The 15,966-nt window shown below is 40.5% G+C and overlaps 1 protein-coding gene across 5 annotated transcripts in view; it reads right to left on the bottom strand.

Moving 5' to 3' along the window:
- The window catches only part of mtcl1 (microtubule crosslinking factor 1), a 79,407-nt gene that overhangs the window by 15,668 nt on the left and 47,773 nt on the right, over positions 1-15,966 (bottom strand). For 4 of the 5 annotated variants that reach the window (XM_026150591.1, XM_026150592.1, XM_026150588.1 and 1 more), the window contains 5 exons: positions 13,860-13,961; positions 12,925-13,149; positions 9,814-9,984; positions 5,510-5,677; positions 473-745 (listed from right to left, as the gene is read on the bottom strand). In XM_026150591.1, coding sequence (XP_026006376.1) covers positions 473-745; positions 5,510-5,677; positions 9,814-9,984; positions 12,925-13,149; positions 13,860-13,961 — 939 coding nt within the window. The remainder of the gene's footprint in view (positions 1-472; positions 746-5,509; positions 5,678-9,813; positions 9,985-12,924; positions 13,150-13,859; positions 13,962-15,966) is intronic. The other variant, XM_026150589.1, reaches the window with a different exon arrangement.

Genomic DNA, 15,966 nt, shown 5'->3' with positions numbered 1-15,966 from the left:
TTAAAGCTTTTCTCTGTTTTATATCAATGTATAAAAGGAATATTTTGTTTTTTTGCCTGTGAACAAGAGAAAACACGTCTATAAAATGGCATTAACTGTGAAAAATGTTTTGGCTATTTGTAAGAGTTAAGAATTGAAATGTCTGAGTTTTCTTTTAACTTACTTACTGGTCAATAAACTGAACTGCTGATCAGTTATCAGGAAAGTTCGATCCCAGAATGAAACCTGCAACTTCTACTGTTGTTTCTTGATAACGTTCAGCAGGAGGAGCTGCTGAAGTTGTCATGGAGCTGTAAATCTTCACATTTATTTTGGGAAATTGTAGTCCAGTTTAAAGTTAATTTCAAACCTTGTAAACAGATGATTCCAATGATTACATTACAGCAAAGACCTCAGATTGAGTCAAATCTTTCCTTCTTTGCCATTATTACCACTACTATTCTGTCTATTTTTACTCCCGCCCTTCTCTCACCCTCTCCATCTTCCGGTGGAGCTCCCGCATACTGCTGTCCCACTCCTGCCGCTCCCTGTCGAAGTGCTCCAGGAGATCGACCCTCTCCTGGTTCCACCTCTTCTCTCCGTGCTGCAGCTTCCAGCGCAGATCCAGCGACGTGTTGTGGCTCTCGGCAAGCAGACGACGATGCTCCTCGCGCTCCAGCTTCAGGGCCCACTCGGTGTCTGCAGCTGGCTCCCCTTCGCCTCCCTGCGCTTCACCTCGCACCTTACCTTGCTCCTCCTCCTCCAGCTGGTCGAAGATGAGACACAAATATTGAAAAGAGACGATAAATAAAAAACACAGAAAAAGAGAAAATACCAGAGAATAGTAAAAGTCTCTGCAGTGGCAGTTTGCTGTTAAATTTTTGATAGCATTTCTGTTTAATTTGGCTTTAACGTTATTAACATGAAGGCAAAACACTTATTACAAAACCATCCTACTGTTTTGTAATTTCTGTGAAAGACTGCTTTAATTTTAGAGCACAACATTTGTAAATAGAAAGTTTTCAGACAATTAAAAGATCTTCTTCCAAACTTTCTGTCAGTTCAGTAACATACAAACGTGAGTGCAGCCAAGCAGGTCACCAAACCACAAAATAATAAATCAATGTCAAAACAGAACAGAAAAACGAATGAAAAGGCGTTGGCTGAAACAAACGCTCACTCTCACACTACGAATGATCGACACGTGCGGACGAGCCAACAATTAAACGGCTCACTGGGACTGATCGGTGTCATTTTGCAATGCTGAAAATCACAGTGTTATGCCAGCAGCAGCATACGTGTTAGATGAAGATGTAAACAGACGCTGTAGTCTTTAATAAGTAAGAGAAAACTTTTACAATGCAAATTTTTGTTTGAATCCTAATCAACAAAGGAAGATTTTAGGCATGACGTTGGTTCAAAGAGCAGCTTGAAGAAATATATTCTCAAATAAAAGAGTAGTCGATAAAAACCTTTGGGAAATTTAAGAGAATCAATATCACTTTCAGGCTTCTATTATACATACTTGTAGCCAGAAGACGGTTTGCTTAGCTTAGAATAAAACTGAAAAGATAGGGAATGTAGGTTGATCCTGAGAGCTCAGAGCTCAGTGCATTTCAAATTGAAGAAAAAAAAAAAAACGAAACAAAAGCTAATTAAGAACTCTTTACCACATCTTCCTACAGGACAAAAATAAATAAAATTAAACAAAACAACTATATTATCATATTTTCAGTGCTTCCTAGAAACATTTTACTCTTGTATGTATCAAAAAAAACTGACGACAGTCTTCTCTAACTTTATATTCCTTGTGTTTTGTCCGTTTACTCGGGCTGTAGCAGCATTCAACAGCCTGTTATCAAAGTTCTGCTGAACTGAGGGTGAAAGTCACCAAACACAGAAGTTAAAAAAAAGGACGAGGCAGAGAGAAAATTAAAAGTAGCAGAAGGCTTTTCACTTTTCTCTCACTGCACTGCGGCTCTGGGTCCTTCTCCAAAGCATTGCTGCTCACTCACCTAATCAACACAACAAAGCAGCACGGTTCTTGTGCCGGTCCAACTCTTCCCACTTTTCACGCTGAACTCTTTATCGTTACACAATTACTGTGCAGACATGCAGGTGAGAATGATCTTCTTTTATAACTTAAGGGCCAAATAAAAGGGTAAAATGGCACGATAAGCGATAAAAACCATCCACTTTATTGCCCAGGTGAGGCTGGAGCCTAACCCAGCTGTCACGGATCGAGAGGTGGGGGTATCCCCCGGACAGGTCACAGGTCTGAGGGGGGTCCAATCAATCAGTCACTCTCACCTTCACACTTAATTTCAATTTAGAATTGCTATCTAACCTAAAGTAGCCGGAGAAAACCCACATAGGAACAAGGTGGAACAAGCAAACACCACACCTGGATCTGAACCAAGGACCTTCTTGCTGCTAGGTGACTTTTTCCCAACTTAAAACCAGTTCAAATTAATTAAAATGAATTGAATCTCTGCTGTACACAGAGAAATGACAAGAGAGGATGACGAAGCGGTTATTCTGCAGCAGGCAGAGACAGTTCAAACCTGAATTTATATGTCTAACCACACAATAGCGGGGAGGGGGGGAGGAAGAAGAAGGGAATCAGGCATTCTGCAGATTCTTCAAAGCTGCAGAACAACGAGAGGGAAGCTTCTCTTTCTGCAGAGCGGAGCTTTGTAGTCTTCAGACATGCTTTCATTCCAAGACATAATGGTACAAAGTAGAGTCTGCAGCAGGAGAGTCGTGCACACGGACCTCCTCAAACACGAGCTTCCGTTCTCTCATTCACAAATATTTGCCTTGTAGGCTTTTTATCTGTTTTAAACCTGCCTAATTTGACACCGGAGGAGACGATGAGTACACTTAGAGCTGCTGAATGAATTCTATAAGTCAGACTCTGCGGTATTATTAATACAGGCAGCTCTGTAGGGGCGAGCAGGTGGCCAGACCAGAGCATGAAACAGGAGGCAGCGTAAGCAATAACATAATCACTGGTTATGTCCACAGGTGAGAGCAATTTCCAATTCGACTCTGGTCTACTGGGCTGTATAATAATCCTGAATGAGAAGTATATTTCTAAAGTCCTAATAAGTGAAGCAAGTAAAGAACTCTGCACAGTTATCAGAGCAAATAAGTACATTAGTTCCCACTGTGGCCTTCAGCGACCTCTCCTCTGTGGAAGGATTGAACCGTGTAAGAGATTTACAGATTAAAAGCACAAGAGTTAAAAAGATAATCTTCCTCCTTTGACTCGAGCCTCTTAATTGGTTCCCAAAGCTGCAGTTTCCTTTAAAAAAAAAAATCAGCTCAGGCTGATAAGAGACACTTCTCCACCCACCAAGGGTTTCAAATTTTTAGCTCTCAGCAAAGTGGTCAGAGAGGACATTCAGGACCCGGTTCGATTCTCAACGGGAAAGAAAGTTTTAGATTTCCCGCGCGGCGACAGCGAGGTACCCACAGAGACGCACGCAAAGAAAACACACTCAGCAAACGCTGCCAAACAAATGTGCTGCTTCTCAGAATAAAGTTGCTGTTTATTTCGCCTCATGTGAGATTTAAACGATTTAATTATGTTTGACCTTTAATAACAGTTTTTCTTAGAAACACGCTGTGAACACAATCCCGACACTTCAGTCAGAGAACTGCTTTTCAAAATGACAGATTTGTTGCAGCAGAGTTCCCCGCTTCCTTTGAATCTGTTACAACAAAATTTAGGAGTGATTGATGACTAATTATCTCCTCTGAGCCTACAGATGGGAGCTGGGAGGAAATCAAACAACAGGTATCTTAATTAGACCGCCAGACTGTGAGGGGAGTTTTGAAAAATGACATCAGAAGAGTAAGCCATCGATCTAGATACGTATACCTCAAACGTTTCCCTTTTTAAACCCTATAAAGTTTGAACCATGAAATAATACCCAAAAAATTATAATTTCTTGAAACTTGAGTTTTTACTGAATCTTCTGACAAATGAAAAAGAAAAAAAATATCAGTTTGCAAATATGAGTTTTAATTTAGATCTTTTTTTGCTACAGCCAGCAGTTTTGTGTAATTTATTGCTTAAAAATTTGTTGTGCAATTTGTTCAGGTTTTCCAAGGAAAAGAAAATGACACTGATGCTATAGGGGTCTCAAAACCTCACAAAAACACACGGATTAAAACGATACTCGTGGCTTTAGAGCAGGGGTCCCCAATCCCAGTCCACGAGGGCCGGTGTCCCTGCAGGTTTTAGATGTGTCCTTGTCCCACCACAGCTGATGTCAATGGATAAATAACCTTCTTAACATGTCTTGAAGTTCTCCAGAGGCCTGGTAATGAACTAATCATGTGATTCAGGTGTGTTGACCCAGGGTGAGATCTAAAACCTGCAGGGGCACCGGCCCCCGTGGACTGGGATTGGGGACCCCTGCTTTAGAGGGGTAGGTCCATTACTCGCTCTTTTAGCTTCTGCCCTCCACCAAGTCATAAAGAAAATATGTGGCTCACCAATCAGCTGGTTTTAAAAGTGCTTTTATAACAAACCTTTACATTTTTATAAAACACTAATTACCTCCTCTAAGGAAGTGACTGGTTTAGATCAGGGTTGCCAAACTCGTTTTACATCGTGGGCTACATACGGGCCACTTTGATGTGAAGTGGGTTATATCAGTGAAGCTACATGATAAACGTGTAAAGGTAACAGAAAATGTCCTTGTATTTTTGGGTAGTATGGATTCCACTATAAGATGGGGGTCTTTACTAATGCAAAAAGCTGTTAAAAAAATATGAAAATACAGTTAAAAGTTCAAAATCTATGCAATCTATGCACAGGGCTTTGCCAACAACAGTTTTCTTTTTTGAGCCATTTGATTAGCCAAAACTAATCAGATACGTCGATCTGTTACTAAAACTGGTCTTTTTAATAGTTAATAGTTGATGCAGGAAAGCATGCTTTAGCAAATAAAACTAGATGTGTTTGTTATATCAGCAGACTTCAGCATTTATGACACCAACACAAACATCAGGTTACACACAGCCATGTCATTTTTAGATGAGGATGGTATACTTTCAAAGTACAAAGCACTTCTATCTCATTAGGAATATGAATGAGTGCTTTAACAGCTGTTTTCAGTTCTGTAAGATGTGCACAGAGTCACACTGAACAATTAGGCTCAAAGCTGAATTAATTAGTTTGCGCAAAGACAGATTATATCCATTGTGCAGTGCCAAGAGTGTGATTCATCATTATTTCCTTGGATGCGGTTCTTTTTTTAAATTTAATCGGTGAGGAGAGATTATGAATGTTCGTTTGTTTGTCAGATGTGATATGGTTTAAGACACTATTTAGAGTTATTATTCATTCCAGCGCTTTACTTTCAAATCAGAAAACTGGCCAAAGAGGAGCAGTGAGCTCACAGGTAGAAAAAAGGGAAAACAAAACAGGTTTTCTCTGAGTGCAAAAAGGCAAAAAAAAAAAAAAGCAGATTGTGTCCTGTCCCTTTAAAGGTGGGTGCTGAGACGCCATCTGTACCTGGGCGACATGGCACTTCATCTCTGCCCACTTGACCTCCCAGGCGGCTTTGTCATTGGCGTAGGATTGCTGCAGTTGGCATCGCCGCGCCTCCTCCTCCCGCAGCTCCTCTCGAAACTCCTCCAGCAGCGTCCGCAAGACCTGTAGCACTCGACGTGTCTCGCCGAACTGCACGAACAGGATGTAGACAAAACAATCATCAGAAACACACATTGGGCAAACTGTGAATGAACACACTCAGAATCCTTATCTTGAAAACTGTGATTCGTTCAACCCACGTCCTTTTTTCTCTGAATCACCTCGGGATGAACCTGCTTTGTGAGCGTTTTATAAAATCATTTTTACTTTTCTTCTTGTCTATTCTACTCTATTTTTTTCTATCCTTGTCCTTTTCTTGACCTCGTCGAGTAAAGAGCTGAAAGCTGGGTGAGAATAAAAAACTGTTTAAAATTCCTTCAGAACTTCTGAGCAATGCGCTAATTATGGCTGCAACAAAAACTTTCGTCATCCAGGATCTGGATTCGGATTCGTATGGCTCATGGCTACATGAGCAGCAGCATCCAGTCGAGCACAGGGAAACGAACAGCGGTGCTTGCCTGAGCTGTCTGCTCAGAGAGGTGTTTGCAGAGCTGTTTGCCTCTGGTGGTCCTGCTGTGGAGAGGCTTCAGGTCTTGGCAGGAGGCAGTGAATCACAAAAAGAGTCTGATCACCTCGAGGTGTCAATACAGCGCTGCCGGATCTGAGAACATAACATGAGCGCAATAGTTGCAAACTATTGTTTGCTTGAGTCTTCTATAGTTCATTTTTTTATTTATGTTTTTAGGGTAAATAATACCAAAACAAAGATAAGATGAAAAAAGTATCCAAAGACTGAGGCTCTCATTATAAAAGGAATATAAATAGCTGTGCTTTTACCTTTCTAGCATACTCTATATAACAGAAGTCAAACTCATTTTAATTAATGAGCCACAGGCAGCCCAATATGATTCTAAGTGGGCCATGTCAGAGAATTTCTTGCACAGTAAACTCATAATTTTCCCGTTGCTTTTAGTGTAAAACAATAAAAAAATGTTCAAATTTAATGAAGAACCCATCTACGGAGTACATGATGAATGATCTGAGAAAAGAACCTGACATGTTTTTCCCATATTAGCCCCAGAACTGAATTTAAAATCTTGATCTCGACTCCATCATATTGTTAAGACTTACTAGTATCATATTTTCCCAATAGGGCTCTTCCCTCTCAGACTGCAGGCTTACTTGTGGTTTCTGGAGTTTCCAAAAGTAGAATGGGAGGAAGAGCCTTCAGCTATCAGGAACAAACTCCCAGTTTGGATTTAGGACACAGATATCCCTCTCTACTTTTAGGATGAGACATAAAAGTTTCCTTTCTGATAACACGTAAAGTTAGTCCTGGAACTGATTCTGAGTCTGATTTAATCAAGGCTGATCAGCTTTTAGTTATGCTGCTATTGGCTTAGCCTGCTGGTGGATTTCCTGTGATTCAGATTCATCGATCATTTATTTTCTATTCCCCTCTTTTAACTCCCTGTGTGTTCATATCCTTCACAGCTGTTACAGTTTTCATAGTAGTACATTTTCACCCGTACAAGATTAAAAACAAAGGGGCCATTTGACCATTTATATCACTTTCACCAGAAGAGCTCATATCTAGCAGACGTCACAGTCGCAAAAATCATTCAGCCTGGGTTTTGTTTTCTTATGACCTGCTCCTATGCTTCTTCAGACCAGCCACTCCCACCAGTCCTCAGTACATACACCTCCACCTTTGGTAGATTATCTTGATGCCTGACCTTTCAAGCATTCTGTTTTCTTAACCTTTCCTCATACTTTGGGTTCTGCCTCAGCCTGATCCTCCCTGTGCTCCCCGTCTGCCTGTTTTTGTAACCTTGAACCTATACTATTGAAGTAAAACTCCCTTTCTGCCTTTACAGCCTGCCTCCTGTTGTGCTTGTAAGGCCACAGGATAAAAACAATCAAGGTTTCACAGGTCTCACATTTCTATAACTACAAGAGTGAGCAATCACCTTCACTCAGAAGTCGCTATAAAACACAACAAATTCTACAAGTGAGTTTAATATAAAGAATGAGGACCACGGGCCAAGTTTTAAAGAAATGAATCGGCTCCTATGAAGCATTTCTTTACTTTCCCTTAAATATGTAGGTTGTCACAGCACAATGAGCCACTTTACAACATCATCTACCATTGTGATTTAAAGCTAGTATTATGCTAGCAACAGCAGTGAATTTCTAGCATCAATCTCAGCATCAACAACCAGAAACAGCGATTAAACCTCGTATGAATGACTGAGGAAAGTGGAGTGAATGGAAGATCCTGCCCATGTTTAAGCAGCAACACAAAAACCACAATCTGGTTCAAACGTCGTTGCCAAAACCGGTGACGTCAGTATCTGAGTGCTGTGAAGTCAACGGTTAGACGTCAACATTCAGCTGCTGGAAAAACACCACGTTCACAGACTGCTTAGTCTAATTAAAGGAGGAGCTCTCCCTACCAGAAATGTGATGAAAGTTCACAACGACTGCAGAACTTATCTGCCGTATGTAGGCTATTCATATATGCTTAAGCACTTCAATCATATCAGCCAACTGCAGTACCCGAAGGAATGAAGGATTTCTTCATCACCAATCTGCCTACTTTCTTCTCCGGTTGTCACTGAGAACTGAGAATGACCCTTTCACATCTTAAAATAATCTTATGTCACTAATATCTCACTCTGGCTGCAGGACCTATGATCTGTGCTTGTTCTGCTGCACGTGTGCAAATGCTTACTATATCAAGTCTGCATTTCTGCCCTCACGTTAACCTACTATGCACGCTTGTTCATATACTGAAGCTACAATGTCAGATCATTGTACACACCATTTTTGAGATGCTGGGAAAAATCAAAACACGACAAAGTAGAGCACTTAGTGCTGCTTAATAATGCATTCGACCCAAAATGTCTAGCTGCTTTCTTTACTTTAAGGGGGGTCAGCTGAGGTACTGAAAGGAGATTTCATCACATGAAAGATCTAGAAACTCAAAAAAAGGAAGCTCCTTTTGTCTCCTGATGTTTGCATAAACAAGAAGCATAAAACTGGGTTTACCCAAAATAATTACCGTCTCTAACCAGTTATGTAGGTCAAAATTCCCATCTGCATACTGTGCCAAGCAGCTCCAATGAATATCTGCCAAACACTCATTTGCACACAATGAAAGAGTAAAAAAAAAAAAAGGGTATAACTTTTGATGTGTTTTCTTTTTACAGTTACTGAAGTCTCCATTACATCTTACTGTATTCCACTCTGTTTTACTAAACACAGCTTTGAACCTTTTTGTTTGTGTTAGAGCTCACGGTCATTCTGAAAATATAAATTCATTCATCCAGAAAACTGTGCTGAAGAAAGAACAAAGAAACCGTGTTATCATAACTGCACTAAGGATGATGGAGCTTGAAACAAATAGTAGTAGAACTGCAGCCAAAGCCCTTTTTTCATTCAGTAATACCATCGTACAGTCATCGTGCCTCAAACTTGACATCCTATCCAAGTTTATTACATTTCTGACGCACGCTGTGCTCATATTATACTCATAAGGTTGCCAAATTCATGCTTTTGAACACAGTAAGTGAGAGTCATTATGTGAGTGAGCATTAACAAGCTTTTGCTCTTTAAAGTGCCCAGAAAGCCTCCACCAGACGAATGACTCAATTTCAGATCTTTGCCCTAAACGTGCAACAGAAAAAGACGATCTTATCCACACGGATTAAAATGGCAATAAATTAAAACATTATTGGGGCTCAGTTTGGGAGAATTTGCAATGAGTGTCGGATTCAAGATGGGAAGAGGCTCTAACTGGATAGAGATCAGGGCACACTGTGGTCATGAAGGGATGGACATGATACTCAGGTCAACTCTGGCAGGTAAATGACGGTCAGTTGGTACTTTGGGGTCCAAAGTGTGCCAAAAGAAATTCCCCACACCCTTACAGCCCTACTTGCAACCTGATCTATTCATACAAGCCAGGATGGTTTCATCATGTTTACAGTAAATTCTGACTCCACCATCTGAATGTTGCAGCAGAAGTCGAGACTCGTCGATTTCTAAACCAGGTTGTCTTGACCATGCCTACATGACACGAAAGACCAAGTCGCTGCCATATGATTGGCTAATCAACTAATCGTGTTAATGAGCAGCTGAACAGGTGTCTCTAAAACGGTGTTTGCCTTTTTACATTTCATAAAGCGTGTGTGACAGTGGAGCTGCTGTAAGAGGCGCTGTACCTGTCTTTGATGCTGCAGGTGACGGTCAGGTGACGGCAGAGGGATGATGGGTGTGGTGTCGGGGACGTCCCCTGGAGTCTGTGGTAAACACAGTCTGTCGTCTCGGTCTGACTCCCCCTCCGCCTGCTCCATGATCACTCCCAACTCTGGGAAGCCCTCCAACTTCTCAAACTGGAACAGATGATAGAGCAACAAAAAGCCATGTTTTCATTCGTGCGCTTAGTTTGTGGGTTTTTTTGTTGTGTACCAACACATTCTGTTTCAGGCTCACAATCGCTGAGCCTTTCCCAGTATGCAACAGACAGAAGCTAGTGACACACCCAAGTCTTTCACCAACACATCTGAGCTATCTAATACGAACAACAAGTCCTGCTCAAAATCCATACCCGTGAGTTTAAACCACACACGTATTCAGTCTGGGTTATTTTGGAGGAAATGAACTCACACTTAAGTTATGCAAAAATTATTATTATTTTTTCCCTTTTTTGACAGCTGGATAATCTGCTCCTTCACCCATTTAATTCCTTAATTTTCCACCTGAAAAACATCCTCGAAATTCAGTCAGTCAAAGCTCCACAACTCTAAGCCCTCAAATGAAAATCTCTGGGCTCCAAGGATAAGAGACACTTGGGAGAATTTTGAAACACAATAAGTCGCCGTCTCCTTATCACCAGGTGACAGTGAGGCAAAACTCCAACGAAAAAAGGAAAAAAGGCATTTTTAATAAATGGGAGCTTTGTAACGCCGCAGATACCGATGTTATTGAACTTGTTCCAAAAAGTCTCGGCTGTAACTCTAATAAATTTGATGCAACAGATAGAAAGCAAAACAAATGATCGAGCGTGGTGTAATGCTCGTCCTATATCGTTGCATGCATGTCAGCAAAGACATACGTCTGACTGAGGTCAGCAGTGAAGGGAATCATGGAGAACATTTGCAGAAGGAACAGCGTGCACTTACAGATCTTTCCGTATTTGAGGCATTGGACTGTACACACTTAAAATGACAATGCCCCTGCACGATTAAGAGGCGGATAGAGTGCTTGCTGCTTTGTGCTTTAGACGTTACATATCACAGCCTTCTCAGTGTGACTTGTACAGAAGTGTAGTATGGCCTTCCCTGTCAGTTAGAGGAGCTCAGTGCTCTTTATGCTTTCTGTTCCAGGGAAACAGCCTAGAGGCAAAAATCATTCATTGAGGTCTATGGAGTGCATCAATCAGAAGATCCTCAAAAAACCCAAAAGAAACAAGCAAAAGAAATCCAAAATATTTCAAATGTTTCTCGACACTCTGACAGAAAAAACACAGCAGAAGCAACTGAAGCTGACTCATTTGATTTCTTCATGTGTTATACTTATACCATATTAATGCTTTTTAAATTATATTTAATGCTCTTTAATGCTATTTAAACCTTTTATGGTTCACACTACACCCTGCATTCACCAATCAGGGCAATCTGAGGTTCACCGTCTTGCTAGAGGACACTCATTCCTTGGCTTATCCAGCCTGCAGGTGGATGTTCTGATTGAAGGCTGACCCCATCCAGGATTTACAGTTGTGTAAAACTTGCTCAAAGTAAAGTAAACTTATTCACAACTACACCATCTTCTATTGGTGGTGTAAATTTGAGTGTATTTATTATTCTTACTAGGATGGCTTTTGTTTCAAGTGTCCTGACACAGGACAATGTGCAAATGAGATGTTCTCAATACAGAATTGTGAATAAATGAAGTTACTTGAATTTGAGTAGATTAATTATTCTCTCCACGTGATTGGAGAGTTTTCCTCTCCGATCATGTTTAGCGTCAATAAACTGAAGTTATTCTAACAACAAAGCCAGCGCAATCTCAAACACATGGTCTCAGCAGCCTTGAGCCTTTGCAGACTAAACACCAAAATAAGTTCAGCAGCTCTTTCTTTTTTCAACCTTTTTTTGTTTTTTAAAGGTGAGAAGCATCAATTTGCTTTACGGTTTCTGAATCTAAGGACTGTAAAGCTCTTTGAGGGTATTATGATGATTAAAGGATATAAAAAAATCAAGTTTAATTAAGATTTAAGGTCAAGGTAAGATAAGGACGATGTAAACACACAGAAAGAAACCTGCTGGTAACTCGCTGCTCTACCATCTGTACACAAATTAGGCTTCGATGAGTCAGGATAGAAAAAACGAGGGATTTAGAAACAGCAGCACAGAATTATGCAAAAACAGCTCATTCGAAGAAAGAAAATAAATTGTCCATCAGGAGAAAATTAAAGGAAAAGAAGTTATCGCTGCTGGCTGCGGTGCATAGAGTAATCCAGTGAGTGTATTCATCTAAGAAAAACAAAACTAAACACATGAATCTTATAAATTAGGAGTTTAATCAACCAGGGGCAGGAGAAGATAACAAGGAAAACATCGACCGCTGAATCAACAAGGTGAGCAACTAATGGAATCGCTCAATCAGCCGGCCAACCAATTAACCATCGCAGGTGGGACGTACACACCAGTAAGAGGCACGGGGCTGGAAGTGAATCAGGATGAGTCACTTGTTTGTTGTCGTTTTCCTCGTGTTGTTCCTAATGATTGACTTAAACCACAACCCACCTTATCTGCAGCATTTTTAAGAGATTTGGGTTACTCCGACAGCATATCTGCACTGAACTACAGCTTCCTGGAACTTTATTTATTATTCAGTATATCCACGGTTACCTTTAATTCTCACTGGATGATGAGAGTAATGGAATGAATCCAAAATGCTGACTTCTGTGCACCAGATCATCTTCATGGATGATGCAAAAGGTAAAACCAACAACTGTTTCTGGATTCTGTGCAAAGTCCCCCACAAGAGAGTGAAGCGAAAAATACTGAAAAATTCATCAGACTCAGCTGGCTGCGGGGCAAAAGTTTAAAAAAAGAAGAAAAACTTTTTTTCCCTGCTTTAACTCTTTGATCCTTTCCCTTTCATTCCCTAATTATTATTTTTTTTAACAATTATTTCTTTGCTTCATCATCACTTGTGTCTGGTTTCTGGTGCAATGAAGAGTCAAAGCGCTCAAAAAATGAAGAGAATCATTTCATCGATAAAAGCTTAAGTAAAAAGTAAGTCCACAAAACCCCTGTCGGACTCACCTCTGGGTGCACCGCGTCGTCTCCAGAGTCTTCCTTGCGTCCGAGCCTCCAGTGCATAAGGATCCACCTGAGCTTCATGTAGATGATGATGATGTTGCGTCTATAGAGGCGGACCTCTTGTTGCAGCATGGCTCTCTCCTGAGCCCAGGGCACCTCGTGAGTCTGAAGGCCCTGCAGCTCCAGACCCTCACGCTGGGCCTCCAGACGTAAACGCTCATCATCCTGCTGCAAAAAAACCTCCATTCATATAGTGAAATAAACAAAACAGATCAAATACATACATACATATAAAATCTTTGTTTATTTGGATTCGACCTTCCACTAATATCTTTGTTTTTGTACTCCAGCATGCTAAAACGTATGTTTTATTTTATGGTTTTTATGTTCAATAGTTTTTGAGATCTGTGTGTGTGTGTGTTGGAAATTTTTCAAAAACTATATCTTAAAAAGTATCTGATATATAAAGCCAAAATTTCACACCAATCAGTACATATCATCAAACTCTGGACCATGAAGTTTATATGTAAATTGGTGACAGTTGAGCAGAAAATGGTCAGAAATTTGATGATTTGGAATCAAATTACCCAAGAGACAGTTGGGGATGAATCATAAAGTACCAAGAATACAAAACATAAGAAAAAAAGACAAAATTATGAACAAAAACAAATTTTGTTGCAAAGCTAAGTAGAATTAAACTCAAACTTGAATCAAATGAAGAGCAGTTTCATTGATAACGCATACTGAAGACTGTATCACATCAGTGTTGGTCTAAAACTATTCAATCAATCAATAAAAATACTGAAACTTTCTTTCCCATCAGATGGTGTCGTGCACTTAAAATTCTGCTCAGCCAGCAAAGATAGAAAACCCAGCAAAGAGTGATGCCGCTGCTCCTGCGCTCATTCTCTGAAGGCGTTCAGACTGAATAACCGTACCTGAGGCAGAGAAGCGACGGCCTCCCGTTCCTCCGTTGTCGCCCTCATCCTTCGCTCGTGATCCAGACGAAACTGGATGTCAGAAGCAGGCGTGTCCCGGAGCTGAACCCACAACAGCACAGCAAACAATTATTTAACCATATCCCTGGATAAATTTACACACATACCGATGTCTCACGATCGGTCTTGAAGCTATAATTGAAAGTCAAACAGGGATTTGTGGGCGAGATTATTCTACTTGATCATATTTATAATTTTCAATCCACTGCAAAATAAAAACTCGCCAAGGAAGATGAGGGGGAAAAAAAACCCTCAAATGAGATCCGAGTTTTGTGCAAGCAAAAACCCCATTAAAGCTTCTTCAGCAGCATCTCGAGAAATGATTAGGATTTAATGCTGCTCATTTCAGGCTGGACTGTTTCTTTATTTAGCAGCATCAAAGCTTTATGATCAAATTTCAAGCACTGGACTTTTTCATTTTTTTGTGAATTACCAAAGAGTTGCTTCACGTCTAATCGGGCAGGTGTAGAATGATTTCTATCTCCAAAATAAATCTTTCTAAACATGCGAAAATTGTTAATGCACTAATAAATGGAGAATTTGCAGTTGAACTGATTCTTTTGTGTAAAAGTTTTCTGAAAGCGCATCTTTAAATATGAAAATGAATTAATATCCAATTAAATATTAACTAACTTGCAAAAATTACCAAGTGATAAAGTGCATTAAAATAATTAAAATGCTGGAAAAAAATGTGGTGCTAAAAAAATTAAAGCTAAAATATTACATGCCAACTGCAAAAGGAATTGGCAAAATTTGTTTAACTACAAGTGAGATAAAAATGCTCTTAGGGAAATGATATGTCCATGTTTATGGTTTTGAATGTGATGATTTGTCTTCGGTCTTCAGCTCTTTCATAAGACATCCGCATCTTTCCCTCTAAAAATACCCCAAACTGCAGACTGACAATTTGGAAATTCCAGCAATTTATAATGCGATTTCTCTTCTCTATCCTTTGCTGGGACTATACTGTACCCTCCAACAGCGAGTTGAGCTGTTCAGCGTGTACTGACCCTGGATCGCCTCCCTGTCAGCCCAATGTCAAATGCAAATCACACAGGCCAACAGTGCACTGCTAATCCTGCCATATCCAAGCTGCTTTCCCCATTCATTCACTGCACCTCGCAGATTATACTGCAGCAGAGAGCGCGGGGATAAAAAGAAATCCACACGAATGTGCTATAACTGTAACTGTAATAGTTGTGTGTCACATCGCTGTCGCTGCTGCCAGTGCTCTGCATTACATAACAACCGGCAATTTCTCTATGAGCACAAACATGAGGCAGCGATTATGAATCACGGTGTCCTGCGATTACACAGCCAGTTTATTAATCAGCCGAGTCACCGAACGAGCTACCAGATCTGAGATGATGTGTGCTGGTAGCGCTCAGGTCTTTGATCTTCTGTGTGTGTGAGGGGAGGGGTGTGGGTATTGTGGTTCCCCTGTGTCAGCTGCACTTTTACATACATTAAATATGCTGAATCACGAAAGTAATACTGGTAGTGATGAACCAGAGCCAGAGGGCATCGTTGCAGAGTGCACTGCCTGCAGATTCAGCTATAATACACTAAATACACACACAGGCCTAACAAGTCATCCTAATGTACTGCAGTTGTACACGGCTGCTGTTTAAAAGAGCAACAAACTGCCCGCCCACCCGCAGATGCATACAGGATCAGCAAATCTGCTGCAATGAATGAGCAAAATGTTTTCAAGCTCCTTTGAACTTTTATCGGTAATCAAACCTACTTCCAGGGGTGATACAAATTTTCAAAGAAAGACGAAAATGTGAAACCAAAGGAGAAATAAAATAAATTGAACATCAGTAGCCGTGGGAGTGGATTTTAGTGTGGAAGTAGAGCGAGTGGATGAAGTGACATCGTGTTCATCAAGAACTGACCGTGGCTGGAGTGTCACTAGACATGCTGGACTTAGAGGCCTTCTGGACAGTTCAAATTTAACCCACTGTCATTTACAATCAGCCAAATTTGGAGTGTATTTGGATGTAATGTAAGATGCCTTTGTTAGGGATCAACATAACTTATGCTT

This window comes from Astatotilapia calliptera, chromosome 18 (assembly GCF_900246225.1).
Source record: "Astatotilapia calliptera chromosome 18, fAstCal1.2, whole genome shotgun sequence".
Lineage (NCBI taxonomy): Eukaryota > Metazoa > Chordata > Actinopteri > Cichliformes > Cichlidae > Astatotilapia > Astatotilapia calliptera.
The sequence above is the reverse complement of the archived record's forward strand: the minus strand, read 5'-3'. Positions and strand labels throughout refer to the sequence as shown.